Source organism: Ovis canadensis, chromosome 3, assembly GCF_042477335.2.
Source record: "Ovis canadensis isolate MfBH-ARS-UI-01 breed Bighorn chromosome 3, ARS-UI_OviCan_v2, whole genome shotgun sequence".
Taxonomy (NCBI): Eukaryota; Metazoa; Chordata; class Mammalia; order Artiodactyla; family Bovidae; genus Ovis; species Ovis canadensis.
The window spans coordinates 80,243,683-80,259,056 of NC_091247.1; the positions used below are offsets into that span (position 1 = coordinate 80,243,683).

The 15,374-nt window shown below is 36.3% G+C and overlaps 1 protein-coding gene across 4 annotated transcripts in view; it reads right to left on the reverse strand.

Moving 5' to 3' along the window:
* The window catches only part of PPM1B (protein phosphatase, Mg2+/Mn2+ dependent 1B), an 83,818-nt gene that overhangs the window by 15,553 nt on the left and 52,891 nt on the right, over nt 1-15,374 (reverse strand). For 2 of the 4 annotated variants that reach the window (XM_069583438.1, XM_069583437.1), the window contains exons 2-3: nt 10,202-11,061; nt 1,404-1,521 (exon numbers count right to left, since the gene is read on the reverse strand). In XM_069583438.1, coding sequence (XP_069439539.1) covers nt 1,404-1,521; nt 10,202-11,047 — 964 coding nt within the window. In that variant the 5' untranslated portion in view covers nt 11,048-11,061. The remainder of the gene's footprint in view (nt 1-1,403; nt 1,522-10,201; nt 11,062-15,374) is intronic. The other 2 variants (XM_069583439.1, XM_069583441.1) reach the window with 2 other exon arrangements.

Here is a 15,374-nt window from a genome sequence, read left to right on the forward strand (position 1 = left end):
TCAGACACGACTGAAGCAACTTAGCAGCAGCAGCAGCAGCAGCAGCAGCAAGATCATATAACATGTAATTGACCAAATTTTAGAGTTCTTCCCCAAATGAAAACTATCTAGCTTCTTTTTTGTCAACAAGGAAATAGGACAATAAGAAACTCTTCCTCATCTTCTGACAAATTTGAACCAGCAACCTTCCACCCCAATACACTCGACCTTTCAGAAAATGTATGTTACTAAAAACTCCTATAAACAGCTCCTCTTAATAATTAAGACATTATCAACAGGAATAAAGGCTTCTGACACGGTCTTCCAAGTGTTTTCACATGTTCCTTATCTCTCCATTACGCTGAAAACACAACTTCACTGACAGTTCAGGGTTGAAGAAATTGCAGACCAACAACAACAAAACCCTCATGGCACCTTTGTTTAGATGTGCAGACAACCGTAAAGCTAGCAAAGATAAATCAGCCCCTCGCCACCAAATCTGCAAAAGAATGTAGTTTTCTTCTGGTGATTACACATTTGAAATCACCAATCTTTGCATTTCAAAACTTTTACCAATTACTACGGCTACTATAGATCTAAAACATGACTCATAAATAGGCCAAATTCAACAAGCTGACCACACCATAATCATTATATCATTTAAATTTACTACTGAAAAGTAATAATGATCAAGCCATAAAGGTGTTAGGAAAAAATATAGGTCAATATGTAACCCTGAACTTGCTACTCAATATTATGCAACAACTTAAAATGGGAAAAGAATTGAAAAAGAATAGACATGTATAACATGTATAAGTGAATCACTCTGCTGTATATCTGAAACTATCACAACATTGTTAATCAACTTTACTCCAATATAAAAACAGTTTAAAAAATATAAAGTAAAATCTTGTATTTTTTTTTTTTAAATGTAACCCTGAATTGAGGAAAGAACTTTGTAAGAATGACATTGAGGCAAAATAAGTAAGACTGACATGTATAACGTCATACAAAATAATTTTATATCTGAAAAGTAGCACATATAAAACTAAAGTATTAAACCAGCAATCCTGCCATAGACTCTAAAATGTATTCTCTATCAGGGTAACCACTAAATGAATATTTCCAAGAATGTATAACTAATGAGCAAATGCAGGGATTAACTTAAATAGAAAATACTGATTAACCCAAAAGGGAAGAAAAAAGGGAAAATAATAGATGGAACATATGTAAACAAAAGATTCAAACCCAAACAATTAGCAAATTAGGTTGAAGTTAAGGAGACTAGCTTTCCCCTCTCTCATTCCTGAATAATGGATTTTTAGTCCAAAATCTATAGGAAATTTTAAAAGAATTATTTGACAAACAAGGAATAATACTTTTGCTTTTCTTCTAAATTAAAAAAAAAAAAGCATCTTTCTTACCTTCCACCCGTGATTCCAAGTACTTATCCAACTCTGAGTCTTTTCTCATTGCTTCATCTGAGACCTTGGGGGCATTTGAAAAGCAAACTAGTACAATACTCATGTTATCTCGACTTCCCTGTATATTAAAAAAAAAAGAAAATAAAAATTATACTTCTAAAGTCTACCAACTATTATTTACTTTAAGCAATTATTTAATCATCCAGAATGTACACCTTCAACGCACTCATTTTCAAACAACTATTTGAAGCACACCCTGAAGAAACAAGGACTCTTAGGTGTGGTAGATCGTAATTATTTTATGATTTCTGAATCTATGCACCTCCTCTTATCTGTCTACTGTACTACTTGAGAAATGAAGATATCTTCATACATATTAAATCTTCTAAAAACTTTGTTTCCCACTCAACACTGCATATTCCGAAAGCGACTTAAGCCCAAAATGCATCCTCCCAAAGAAAATATGCATTTTTCCCCCTAGCTAATTAATCTGCACTGGAGCAATGCTACTGAAACTCTACTAAATTGACATGGATGAAAACTGTGGATCACTAGGATACCCAAGACACTAAACTAAACAAGCAGAGAAAAAAGTTAAACTGGAAACTGTTCTGAGGGTATAGTATCATAGTATAGTCAGATGAAATAACTTCTGAAGAAATGACATCAGACAGTGTCAGGATTTGGAGAGAGCAGCTAAAACTACTAACTGAAGGACAAATTTTACTGCTGCCTTTTTAATCACACCATCACAAAAGATCTGTATCAAAAAGGAAACATGGGATATACACTACTCTATTACCACAAGACTATAAGCAATAAAGTTAAAACAGTTTCTTAAAGGTATATTACTTTTACTGAGTTTCTTAAAACCGAATGAAACTGTTCTTAGAATAGTGATCTTCTTTTAACTTTTTTTTTTTTCTATTTACCTCTCTAAAACATTAAGTCAATGGAGGTGGGATTTGCCAACCCAAGTGAAGAGAGCCAACAACACACCCATGCTGCTCTTTGCAGTCATCGTGGCCAGAATCTGGGTGAGCGCTCTTTGGTTAAGACTTGCCACCTTCTGGGGACCCACATGACACAGTCAAACACAGGCAGGCCTTGAAAAACTGCTAAACCTCAATGCAGCAAAGTTTGAAGGCAGTATAGGTTGAGTCTTAAGAAGACTTCGAAAACAGTAATTCTCTGTAAAAATTCTTATGCTTTAATAGAAAGAATCATCATGAATATATCATTCAATTCTTAATATCTGGGGGGAAAAAAGAATCAGGATTTCCAACTGGCCCAGATGAATTTTATTACTTAATGAAACCCACCAAAACTTTCATAATGACCTAGTATACACTGGCGGACACTTCCAGATGGTCCAGTGGTTAAGATTCTGTGCTTCCAATGCAGGGGATACGGATTCGATCCCTGGTTGGAAAACTAAGATCCACATGCCATGTGGTGTGGCAAAACAACAACAACAACAACAACAACTACATTGGCTATATGAATATATATATCATGCACACACACACACACACATATATATGAAGATATACATACACATATCCCACATATACACCCTACAATTCCAAACAGCAATACATCCCATAGGAATAGGAATCGGGTTTTACCATGTAAATTCAGGTCAGGAAAACTCTTTATACCATAGATATTCAAGAATCAAGCATCACATGAATACCAATGACTTTTTAAAGCAATTTTATGAATAAACAGAATTAACACCTTACATTTTTAGAAATCCAGTTTCTTCTATTCTCTATTTTGTTAATAACAGTATGAGCATTGTTTACCCATTCTTAATCTATCATATATATATAATTTCCATTAGATTTTTATAAGTTATAAAACATACATCCTATTATTTGGAAAATTAACTAAAAGATAATTTCAAGAAGTTTAAGAACCTGAAGATATTTAAAGAAAATAATTTACATAAACATCTCAGCATGTGTGATTTCAACGATGGTAATTCTATTTCTACATAAAGACACTACTGCTGATGCTAAGTCGCTTCAGCCGTGTCCGACTCTGTGTGACCCCACAGACAGCAGCCCACCAGGCTCCCCAGTCCCTGGGATTCTCCAGGCACGAACACTGGAGTGGGTTGCCATTTCTTCCTCCAATGTATGAAAGTGAAAAATGAAAGTGAAGTCACTCAGTCGTGTTCGACTCTTCGCGACCCCATGGACTGCAGCCTGCCAGGCTCCTCCGTCCATGGAATTTTTCAGGCAAGAGTACTGGAGTGGGGTGCCATTGCCTTCTCCGTACATAAAGATGATCTTCCCCTAAATACAAAGTATGGGTGTATTTCATTAATTTTTACATATTAATTTATAACAATTTATATAGCAATTGAAAAAGAGCGTTCCCTTTATGACTCTTTAGTTTTCTAGAGATAAATCATCCTTGCATATTCAGTATATATTTTTTTGTAAAGTCCACAAATGAAATATGCAAAAATCAACTTGAACAAGTAAAGCAATCAGCCAGATGTTTAAAAACTGATGACTTCAGCATCTTCTCATTTTTTAATTTTGACAACAGCACAGCAGCAGCACTTAAAGAAATCAGAACTAGATAATAGATAGTTATGGGTCAAAAGCTTGGCGTGCTGCAGTTCACAGAGCTGCAAAGAACAGACATGACTAAGTGACTGAACAACAGATCAAACTAACCAGTGGCACTGCCGTAAGTATCTACAATTAATCAGAAAATAATCTGATGCTGTTAGTTTTAAAGCTGAATGTTGCATGCTTCTGAAGCCTTCTGGATCAAGTCCTGAACACAGCATATGAAATGGGCTGTGAACAGAATCTTACACTACAAAGTTGTAATTCTTTAAACCAATTTTTTAAAATCTGCCACTCACTGTAGTTATTACATTTACACAGCGCTCAAAACAGCCAATTTTAAGGAATAGCCCAAATTTCCACTTACCCATGAAAGATGAAGGCTATCATTACTTCCTTTCTGAAACACTCAATTCTCCCACCATTCCCTTCTCTTGAAACTATATTTCCCTTTGCACAAATTTACCTCTTCGTTTCATAACTGTCATCAACAGAACTAAAATTTATTGAGGACTGTAAACCAGATACTGTTCATGTACTTGCCAAAAGCTATAGTCTCAGCAACTCCATGAAGAAGATATTACTATCTCTATTTTATAAAATGAAGAAACCCATGCTTTGCACCAAGCAGCAGAGCACAACTCAAAACCAAGCTGTCTGTTTCCAAAGAGCCTATGTTCTAATACTGAAACTGCGGTTCTAAACAGGGTACCAAAAAGCCCCAGGATGCCAAATGTCCTCAGAGATATTCTAAATGAGGCAGGGAAGGACATAGCAATATTCAGTATCTGTGAACACTCCAAACTAGTTCGAGGTAGTTCACACTTTTAACATTAGATAGCGCTATAGTCCTCTCAGTGACATTCTCTTTTCCCAAAGCAGAGGTTCTAGGAGTTACTGTGATTAAAGTCAAGTCCTCCAAGGGTGGCACTATCCAATGATTCCAAGGCTTGAGAAGTTGTGCCATGTCCACCAGGTGCACACGTATCATACTATGCAACTATCGTTTTTAAAAGAATGGAATAAATGTTTTTCCATGTATGTGTAATATTTTGTTAAATATTACTTGTATACTCATTTAAGTTTGGATCTAACCACTTAATACTTATACTGTTAGATATTAATATGGTTAAGTAGCACTACAAAAAAACTTACTGAGATATTCAGACATCAACAAAGTTTCGCAATTTCTACATTACATATACTGTATTTTTACATCCTTATCTTCCATACTTCAAAAAACCCAGCCACACTCCACTCTAATACTATCTATGTCTACTTTTGCATTATTTATGATTACATTTTCTGAAAACTGTAATCAAAAAGCTCCTGAGTTTAGGGTTAAACAACTATTCTAAGGGGTACAGCAGTACATTTTTCCACGTTTTATCAGTGATTTAGATTGATATTGCCTTTGGAAAATGTTATTAATTTCCCCTCAACATAATCCAATTATCAGGCATTATATCTCATGCTTTAAAATAAATAAGCTTCTAACAGGTGGTATATAGATTGATTACAGGAAATAAAATTATATTTTTTAAAAACTTGAACAAATATTGACTTTTATGATTAAGAAAAACAAAGAGCTAGCAGAGTAACATGTATACATGATCCTACTTTTCACACTTCTATTTTTATGAATAAACACAGAGAATTATTTGGAAGAATATACAGCTAACTGTAAACAGTGGCTACCTAAAGTTAATGAGACTGACAAAGAGACATAAAGATTAATAACTTCACTTCAAATATCATTTTGTTTAAATTTTTTTTAATTTTGTAATTACTGAAAAAAGGAAAGGAAGGTCTTAAAAGTTTCCCTTGGAAAAATTTTTTTCATCAAATCTAGTGGGAAACTTTGGTAACATACATGCAAAACTTAACTCAGAAAGCTTAAATTCTAGACTCTGCTTCAAAACTCAAATATCTGACTTACAGCTTCTCTTTTTTAAAAAAGTCTTTTATGACAAACCTCCATTTCCTTACTTACAAATTGGAAATACAAATTTTTACTTTGTTCCCCTCAGAAGGTTACTATGAGGATAAATAAAATGAATGTGATCTATAAAGTTCTTAAAGGCCATGCAAACAGCTATTACATATTCTATTCCACGGGCTTCCCTGGTGGCTCAGACAGTAAACAATCTGCCTTCAATGTAGGAGACCTGGGTTTGATCCCTGGGTTGGGAAGATTCCCTGGAAAAGAGAATGGCAACCCACTCCAGTATTCTTTACCTGGAGAATCCCAGAGACAGAGGAGCCTGGTGGGCCACAGTCCACGTGTCACAAAGAGTCGGACACAACTGAAAGACTGACACTTTCCCTTTCATTCTATTCTAATATCCTGGAAATTAGCATAAATACCAGAAATGCTACTAGCACCGGCAATAAAACGGAAAAGCTGCTTCCTTAGGGACCATTTCCCCCTAGAGTTAATTATCTGAATAGGGTAATACCTGACCAGAATCATCCAACTCTTGTAGCTTCATACTGCTGAATAGCAATTCTGATAAATGACCATCAATAACAACAATAATTCTAGCTACCTGTTACGGTTGTTGTGAAAATTAAATAAATTAAAATGTGTAAAAAGTGCTTAAAATAGCATCTGGCTCATAAAAAGAAATTTATTGATACTATTGTGATTATGATGGTTATCATAATATCCCAACATTTCGTGAGTTAACATATAAAAATCCTTGTAAACTATTAGGGAATGACAAATGTTTAACGTGTTAGCTGAGCCCCAAGGCTTGCAGGATCTTAAGTTCCCTGACCAGGAATCAAACCCAGGCCCCGGCAATGAAAATACCAAGTCATAACCAGTGGATCATCAAGAAATTCCCAACACTTAACTTAAATCTAGTATCAGAAAAAAAAAATCTTAAAAGCATCTAGTTAAAAATTCAACCTACTCCATTCACACTTTCTCCTAAAGCAGCTAACACCTGGACCTAGAGTATACTTATTTCATACTAAGTGCAGTCAGTCAGACAGAAAGACATATCAATGATTGCTTACATGTGGAATCTAAAAAAAAAAAAAAAAAGTACAAATGAATCTATTCACAAAACAGAAATTGAGCCACAGATGTAGAAAACAAACTTAGAGCTTGTTAAAGGAAGGGGGGAGGGATAAACTGGGAGACTGGGATTGACATGTACACACTGCTGCTGCTGCTGCTGCTACTAAGTCACTTCAGTCGTGTCCAACTCTATGCAACCCCATAGACGGCAGCCCACCAGGCTCCCCCATCCCTGGGATTCTCCAGGCAAGAACACTGGAGTGGATTGCCATTTCCTTCTCCAATGCATGAAAGTGAAAAGTGAAAGTGAAGTCGCTCAGTCATGTCTGACTCTTCTCGACCCCATGGACTGCAGCGCAGCAGGCTCCTCCGTCCATGGGATTCTCCAGGCAAGAGTACTGGAGTAGTGTGCTATCGCCTTCTCTATATACACACTACTATATATAAAACAGGTTAACTAGATTCACTTTGTTGTACAACAGAAACTAACACAACACTGTAAATCAACTATACTCCAATAAAAAATTAATTTTAAAAAATGTTTTAAAATTTATTCCACCACCCACACACAAAAAATCAGCTAATACCTACTGAGCAATTTGCTCAGGGCAAGCACTGGCCAACACACCTTCCATGGATTTTAAAATTTAGATTCAATCTTTCAGACTAAATTGAAAGCAATCATAGGTTCTATTTTAATCCTAGTGTTTTAAATATTGCTAACTGGTGGCTTTACAATATAAAGTAGTGGAAGGACAGTATTATGGAGTCAGAAAAACAGGAATGGGTAAGAGCTTTAATTCCATAAGTCGCATGTGGTGATTCAAAAAATTCACCTCTATTCCATTTCAACACAAAAGAGCTAGCTAGGCATCTCAAAATTGATTTCAATATAAATGTAACTTCATTCAAAGGCACTAGATGGTCAACTTCATTCAACTAAATTCAATAGAGATGTGGCGTTCCAACCCCTTGTCCCTCTTCACTATTATTTGTCATTTCTAAGATTCTGAGATTCTGCCTAGAATCGTTTAACACCATCAACAGAAATATTTAATCACTTTAAACCAATAAAAACCATCAGAGGAAGATACACCACCAGAATGATTTAAACTCCATTCAAAATGGTTGGGTCCGAATTCCTGAAAACTAATATCCTTTATAGGAAAGAGACTGTGCTGTTTATCCAGAATACAAACTTCTCTCCTTACTCTAAATTATAGACATAATAGATTTCTGGCTATCCCCTCAAAACTACGTGTCATTCTGCTACACAACCATGAAAAATGATTTTGATCGATAGATACAGACATGGAGATCTCTCTACAATATACCTTTGAATTAAAAAGCAGACTGCAGAATAACAAGTATAATGAATTCCTTTTTATAAAAATATACACATTCAAGGCAGGCAAAAAAGATGAAAAAAATAAATACCACAACTAAGACAATAGCCCACTTAGGTCAGTGGCAAAATTTTCAAGTGTTCCTTTACATCTTCTGTATCACCTTAAAATATACATGTACATCCTATATTGTCTGGCCTTGTTTTCAATAAACAAACTTTTTGTTTTAAATAATCGGGGAAAACACTGTTTTCAGTTCCCAGTTAGGCGAAAAAAAAACATGCTTGCTTTTGTCTCAAAAAGCCGCACGTCACAATTTCTCCACATAGAGTCCAAGGAGATAGACAATTTTAGAACAACTTACTACTTGATCACTGACAACCATCAGTATTTCTGTACTTAACTCATCCAGAGAAGCAAAAACGATAGAACATGCTTTAAAAACAAACAAACGAATGAACAGCAGAGTACTTAGAGATACCATCAAGAAAAAAGCTGGAAACACCAGCCCTTTTATTTTCTCTTTTTGAAGGTGTCTCTTCCCATCCTATGGAAAAGTAATAGATACTTCAACAAAACCTGAGTGTTTCCATAGACCCAGGGACCTTTAGAGAAACTTCCTGGCTATGCTTGTATCTTTCACAGCAACTTACATGGTGAGGAAATAGAGTGGCTCTGATCTAGACAGAGTCAGTCAGTCAAAATCTTTACATCACATAACCAAAGGTTAGTTTTGTCCTGAAACCTTCTTCAATCAGAGTCACAGAATACTTACATATTTTAGGTTCTGGTCAGATAACTCAAATTTTAATTGACTGCTATATAGATGCTGTCAAAAGCCCACTTGAAATTACTGAATATTTTAAAGACATTAAAGGAAGTTGCTAACTACCTGTTAGTTGGGATTCTCCTCTCTATTACTCTATCGAAATAAGATTCACATAATATTGCAAATGTAAATTAAACTTTAGTGTTCCACAGGAATTCTTAACAAGATTGTATTTTATACTAGTCTTTGGTTTTCTAATTGGGGATGATAAAGGCATCTCTACGGAATTATCTCCTATAAAAGTAAGATATTATCCACCATGTCATATTTACACAGAGTCACACGTAAATTCCTTCTAGGTTTTATGGCTAGAAAACGCTTCTTTTACTACTACAGAATAAGAAATATACAACTCTTACTTCAGTTTCTGTCTTAGCTGCTAGTAAGCTCATAGCTAAATTACAAAACTTTACTTAGTTTTAAGGCTTCTGTTATACCTTCCAGTATTTTATGCAGCTCTTGATCTCTTGTGTGTCTAATATACAATCACGCTCTCACTCTTTTTTTTTTTTTTTAAATGAAACTGCTACATAACCAGGCATAAGACAGCTATTGCCGGGAGTTCCCAGATGGCCGAGTATCAGGATTCCAGGCTTTCAATGCCTGGGCTCAGGGTTCAATCCCTGCTCAGGAAACTGAGATCCCACAAGCCAAGTGGCCAAAGCAAACCAAAAAATACAGGTACTGCCAATGCTGAAAATTTTAATCAAGTCACAATTGTGTATAGATGCCTTTGCCACAACAACAAGTCATAAAGCACTTAAATGACAACAAATGTCAGAAGTTTATTAGACTTAATTTTCAAATTAGAAGGTTTAGACAAATGAGGATGGCAAAAAAAAAATTTTCATTTCTGGGAAGAGAATAACTTTAAAATATCTAGGACTTAGGACTTTCCTAATGAAAATATTAAAAGCTTTAAAACTTAAAAGTTTGCTTAATCTTACTTACCATGCCTTTTAAAAATTAAGAGGGCATTTAATTGTAACAAAAAAAGACTTACATACCTTATGTAAACAAGTGTCCACTACCCAATTGCACACATTTTCCAGGTCATCAGATACCTCAAGCCTAGATTTAACAAATTCACAGAGCTCCTCATTACTCATAACATCCCAGATCCCATCACAAGCCAAGATGATAAATTCATCCTCTTCTGCTCTTAAAATTTCATAAACCTCAGGCTCTGGAGAAACAAGTTGTTCTGTTGGGCCCTTGCCATCCACACACTTGTAATCATAGTCCCCCAGAGCACGAGACACTGCTAATGAACCATTAACACGCTGTATCATTACGCTGCCTCCTGCATTTTGGATTCGCTCTTTCTCCCTTGGGTTGCAAGGTTTGTGATCTTGGGTAGAAAAGCAGACTTGTCCACTCCTATACAGAACAGCCCGTGAATCGCCACAGTTGATGAAGTAGATGTGCTTAGGTGAAATCATAACTCCCACTGCAGTTGAACCGCTCCTGTCCATGCCATTTCTGAGGTCTGAAAAGTTACGCATGTATTCATCAATTTTCAAAAAGCCAGTTCTGATACCATTCTTGACATTTTCCACTGAAGGCTCAAGAGCAGATCCTGACTTTCCAGCTGCCCTGAAGTCTTCGTTGTTAGTGATGTGTTCTAATAAGTGTGTTGAGCAGTAATTTGCTACTCGGGATCCGGCGTGACCATCATAAACTGCAAAAAACGACCAGTCTTCCAAGCCATGCGGAATACCTACAACAGCTGTGTGTGCATCTTCCATTTCCACTCTCCATCCTTGCATGCTGCTCAGGCCATAACGTAAACCATTCCCAGCACCATGAGCATTATGTTTCTCAGTTTTGGGTTTGTCCAAAAATGCACCCATGTTTAGTAATAGATCTGAAAGGGGGGAAAAAAATGTAGATGTTACATATTTAAATTAAGAGTATTTATCAACAATAGTTCATCTATTTTCTAGTTAACTCCTAATCTCAAGTGTATTTTTCATTATTATCAAAACTTACAGGAACCACAACAAAAAGAAACCAAGAGAACTGCTCCATACAGCCTTCTTCTAGAACACTGGTTTCTCAATCCTTACACACTAGAGTCTCCAGGGGTGGGACCCAGATATGATTATCTTTTTTAAAATGCCTCTCTGGTGATCTGCATGTGCAGCAAGCTGAAAACCACTGTTGTTGGAGAAATGAAAACCAAGAAATAAAACCTGGTTTTTATTTTAAAATTCAATTTATAATTTGAGGGTTCAATGTGTAAGATGGAACAATGACAATATTCAAAACTTGGCAACATTTTGCTCAAAGTATGCTAATACATTTTAGAAAGATTTCCAAAAGTAAGTGCTATAATCAAGTATATTCACCCACCAGAGATGTTGCAGACAATCCCCCAAATTAATTAAAACAAAATCTCAGTTTGAACAAACATGTGATTCCATCTAGGTTGTACTGCATGCACATCAAACAAAGAACTTTACTTGGACTGACGGAAATCCATTAACCCATAAAAACAAATATAACTTTAATGATGTGCTGAAAAGCATACTACTTAATATTGCAGAGTTTCACAATCCATGAAGCGGCCTTAGGACAGCTTTTACTCAGTGCTTTTACTTAATAAAAAAGTAGAAGTGCTTTTACTTTTACCCATGAGAGAACTGTGAAATCCACTACACATCACCATCCTCCCAACTTCACTTTTAGAGTAAAATCTTTTCAATTTTAAAGGGCCTGGACTAGAGCAGTGGGAATGCAAATGCCTTGATGTTTTCCATATACAAGCCTGGCCCTAAGACTCCTGAGCTGTATGACCTTAGCAAGTTTCTTAGTCTGTTATACCTTAAATTCCTCCTCTGTCAAATGGGAATAGTAACAATAGTATCTACACCTGACTTCCCTGGTGGCCCAGACAGTAAAGCATCTGCCTACAATGCGGGAGACCCAGGTTCGATCCCTGAGTTGGGAAGATACCCTGGAGAAGGCAATGGCACCCCACTCCAGTACTCTTGTCTGGAAAATCCCATGGATGGAGGAGCCTGGTAGGCTACGTCCATGGGGTCGCAAAGAGTCAGACATGACTGAGCAACTTCACTCACTCACTACACCTGACAGGGAAGAAAGCATTAATATATAGTGCTTAGAATAGTTCCCGAGACATAGTAAACACCACAAAATGTTTGCTGTTACTATTTGCTCAAAATGCAGATTCCCACACCCCCATTTCCCTGCCCCCAGCAGACCTTGTATGGGGTCTTCAAAAAAGCATGCTGGTGACTTAAGAATCACATTTTGAGACATATTAGTCTAGATCAACTTACTTTCATTTGGCTTTAGGTATCTTTTAGAGAGCTCTTTTTCAGCTATAACTGTTATCTAACTACAATAAAACTACATATTCCTATTCCTAAAAACCCAATGAACCACTATATATAATATTTGTAAATTGTAGCGATTTTGTAACCTTTCATTATATATAATACTGTACTAATTAATACAAATACAAATATTTATTAAAAGAATTTTCAAAAGACAAAGTTTTACTCTTACCTAAAAATAACTTTCATTCAAGTGTAATACAAAAGTATTGAGAACAACATAACAGAATATGCTTATTTTTTAACACACTGGTTTAATACTCTGATACAATGATTTGAAAGCCTAGTTCTAAGTATATTTTAGATTGTTTTTAATGCCTATTTCACCTGAGAAAACATCATCACCACCTTACAAAGATATCTAAATGCAAGTAAAACTGAATGGATAACTGTATTTATCACCCACTCTTCGGTCCCAACTACCAATTGCAAAAAAAGAACTTTGTTATCATTGCCATTATCTTGATATTCTTTCAATTAAGGTGCTGCTGTTTCAAATTTCAACAAATGGGCTCAAAAGTCACCAGAACTCCTCATTTAGAAGAGTTTTAAAAATAGTTAGAAAGTTTCTATCGTTAAATGTGTTTTTAATTTAGGAATACAGAAAGGAGCAAAGGAAGGAGGAGTCTTTAACAGAAACTATAGCAGACTCTAAAAATCAAAGGGAGCCTGGAAGGACAGTTTGGAAAACCCTCAGGAAGCAAAGGAGTCCCTAAGGCTGGGCAGCCAAACACTTTGAAAATTATACCGAAAACAGCCTTGCCTGGGGCTGCAGTGATTTCTACCTTCTGTTTGATTCCTTTCTGAAAGTCACTTGCTCAAGATTCAAAGTTCAGGAAACTGTTAACTAATCGACTGAGCTCTGGTCACCGGCACACTCACTGGCTGTAACCGGGATCGTATTCTTTTACAAATTAGTAATTTGTTTTAAAGCTCAAAACTGATCTCATTTTAAACTTATTGTTTAAAGTGTTGTCCCATGATGATTTATTTAATCATGAAATACCATATTTATTGTATACAAAGTATACACACAGCTAAAGAGTACTAAATACCCACATACCTTCCATATAGTTTAAAAAATACAACATTATCAAGACCACTGAAGCCTCTTATTATTTCTGAACTTTATAATTAGTGTTCCTTCTAATCTAACCATATTTATATTGGTTGTTTAGTTTTATGTTTGCCACTTTACACTGATGTAAAATACAATATGCATTACTGCTGCAGCCAGCACGGCAGGTAGGGATTGAAAATGGTCGACGCACAGTTTGGGAAAAAGAAACTAGAGACAGAAGTAAAGTTTTAAAGATGGGACCAGGGACTCAAGACCTCTTGGGTCAAGAGCCCTGTTCCTCGGAGCCACATCACTCTTATTTAGTGTCTTGGCAAGCAGAAAGTATCTGTTGCGCTACGATGAAGTCAGCCTCCTGTGTCCCTGGTTACGTCTCCCATTTTATTGATTACTTTAAACTATCTGTTACTTTCTTGTACAAGGGCTATCACCTAGCTGGAGGTCATAGACCTGCATGTGCCTTGGGAAAACATCTCACTGTGTGCACAAGCAGTGTTCTGAACTTGCGCTGACCCAGCGTTCCAAGGCCCACACTATGTTTCTCCTTAGCTTAGCAGGGTATGACGACCCCAACTGATCAGCCCAATGTGCTTTTATTTGGGTCATGCTGTATTGCTATATTTTGCTTTTATTCTTTTCCCATGGTGATTTTCTCATGGCTTAGCCAGAGCAACAGGCAGCTGACTATTCACCCTTGCATATCCCCCTTTTTGTTTTTGTAGCAGAAGATATGTTGATCTCGCAACTTCTTTCTTATTAGTTCTCGGAGGGTTTTTCGCATGCATCTGAGGACTAAACAGAAGATTATATAGTGAAACAGCAAAACATAGCTAGTGTTTCAATGAGACCACCTCCGATGCCTTTGAGGACTCTATGAGTTAAGGCCCTCTGCTTAGTCCATGAAGTGTACCTGTATCTGGTAATAGTCTGAAAGAAGTATGTTGCATGCCAATGATTTTTGCTTGTAGCTTTTTAATACCTAGTGTAAGGTTGTCAGCGCATGGCCCTTCAAGTGCTGTCTAACCTTTTCCCAGGAGTGTTTCGATTGGTTATATTCCTGGGGAGGTCACACAAAAAGTAGTAATGTTCCAGTCACACATTAAATATATTTGTAATTTAAGATTTTATACTTCTTTTCCTAAGAGTAGCACTTCATTTGCTAAATCCACCAAACTGTTAAAATCCCCATCTATATGAGTTTGAGCTCCCCAGTATACGCCGCGGTTTTTGTGTATGTCTGGAGACAGTCTTTTTTGTACCTTGATGAGGCTGTTCAGAACCCATAAATGTCTCCAATTTCTGGCGAGACAGAGAGAAAAGAAAAATGTTTTAATTTTACCCACAGGTGTAAATCACTGAATTGTTTTAAACCATCAGTGACTTGAGGAGAAGAGTTTTTTAATACCTGAAAACAAAGATTAGAATCCAGTAATATGTCAGACAAAAAGTCATGAAAATTGCAGTCATATTTAACAGTCTGTTCAATCTCATGTAACCAATCCTTTTGTTTTGTGGTCCTTGCCTGACGACAAAGGACGTCAGTGAATGTGATAGTCTCTAAGAAGCTCATGAAATTTTTGCCAGTGTCTGTACAACCTGTCCAGCAAAGTGGGTGCCCTGATCACTGGAGATTGCAGAAAATGTATTTTAATCTTTTTTTTTTTTATTGTGAGGTATTAACCCTCTTGCCAGGAAAGGTTTTATCCTATCAAATAAAGTGAGGTTTGTTAGGGAGCCCGG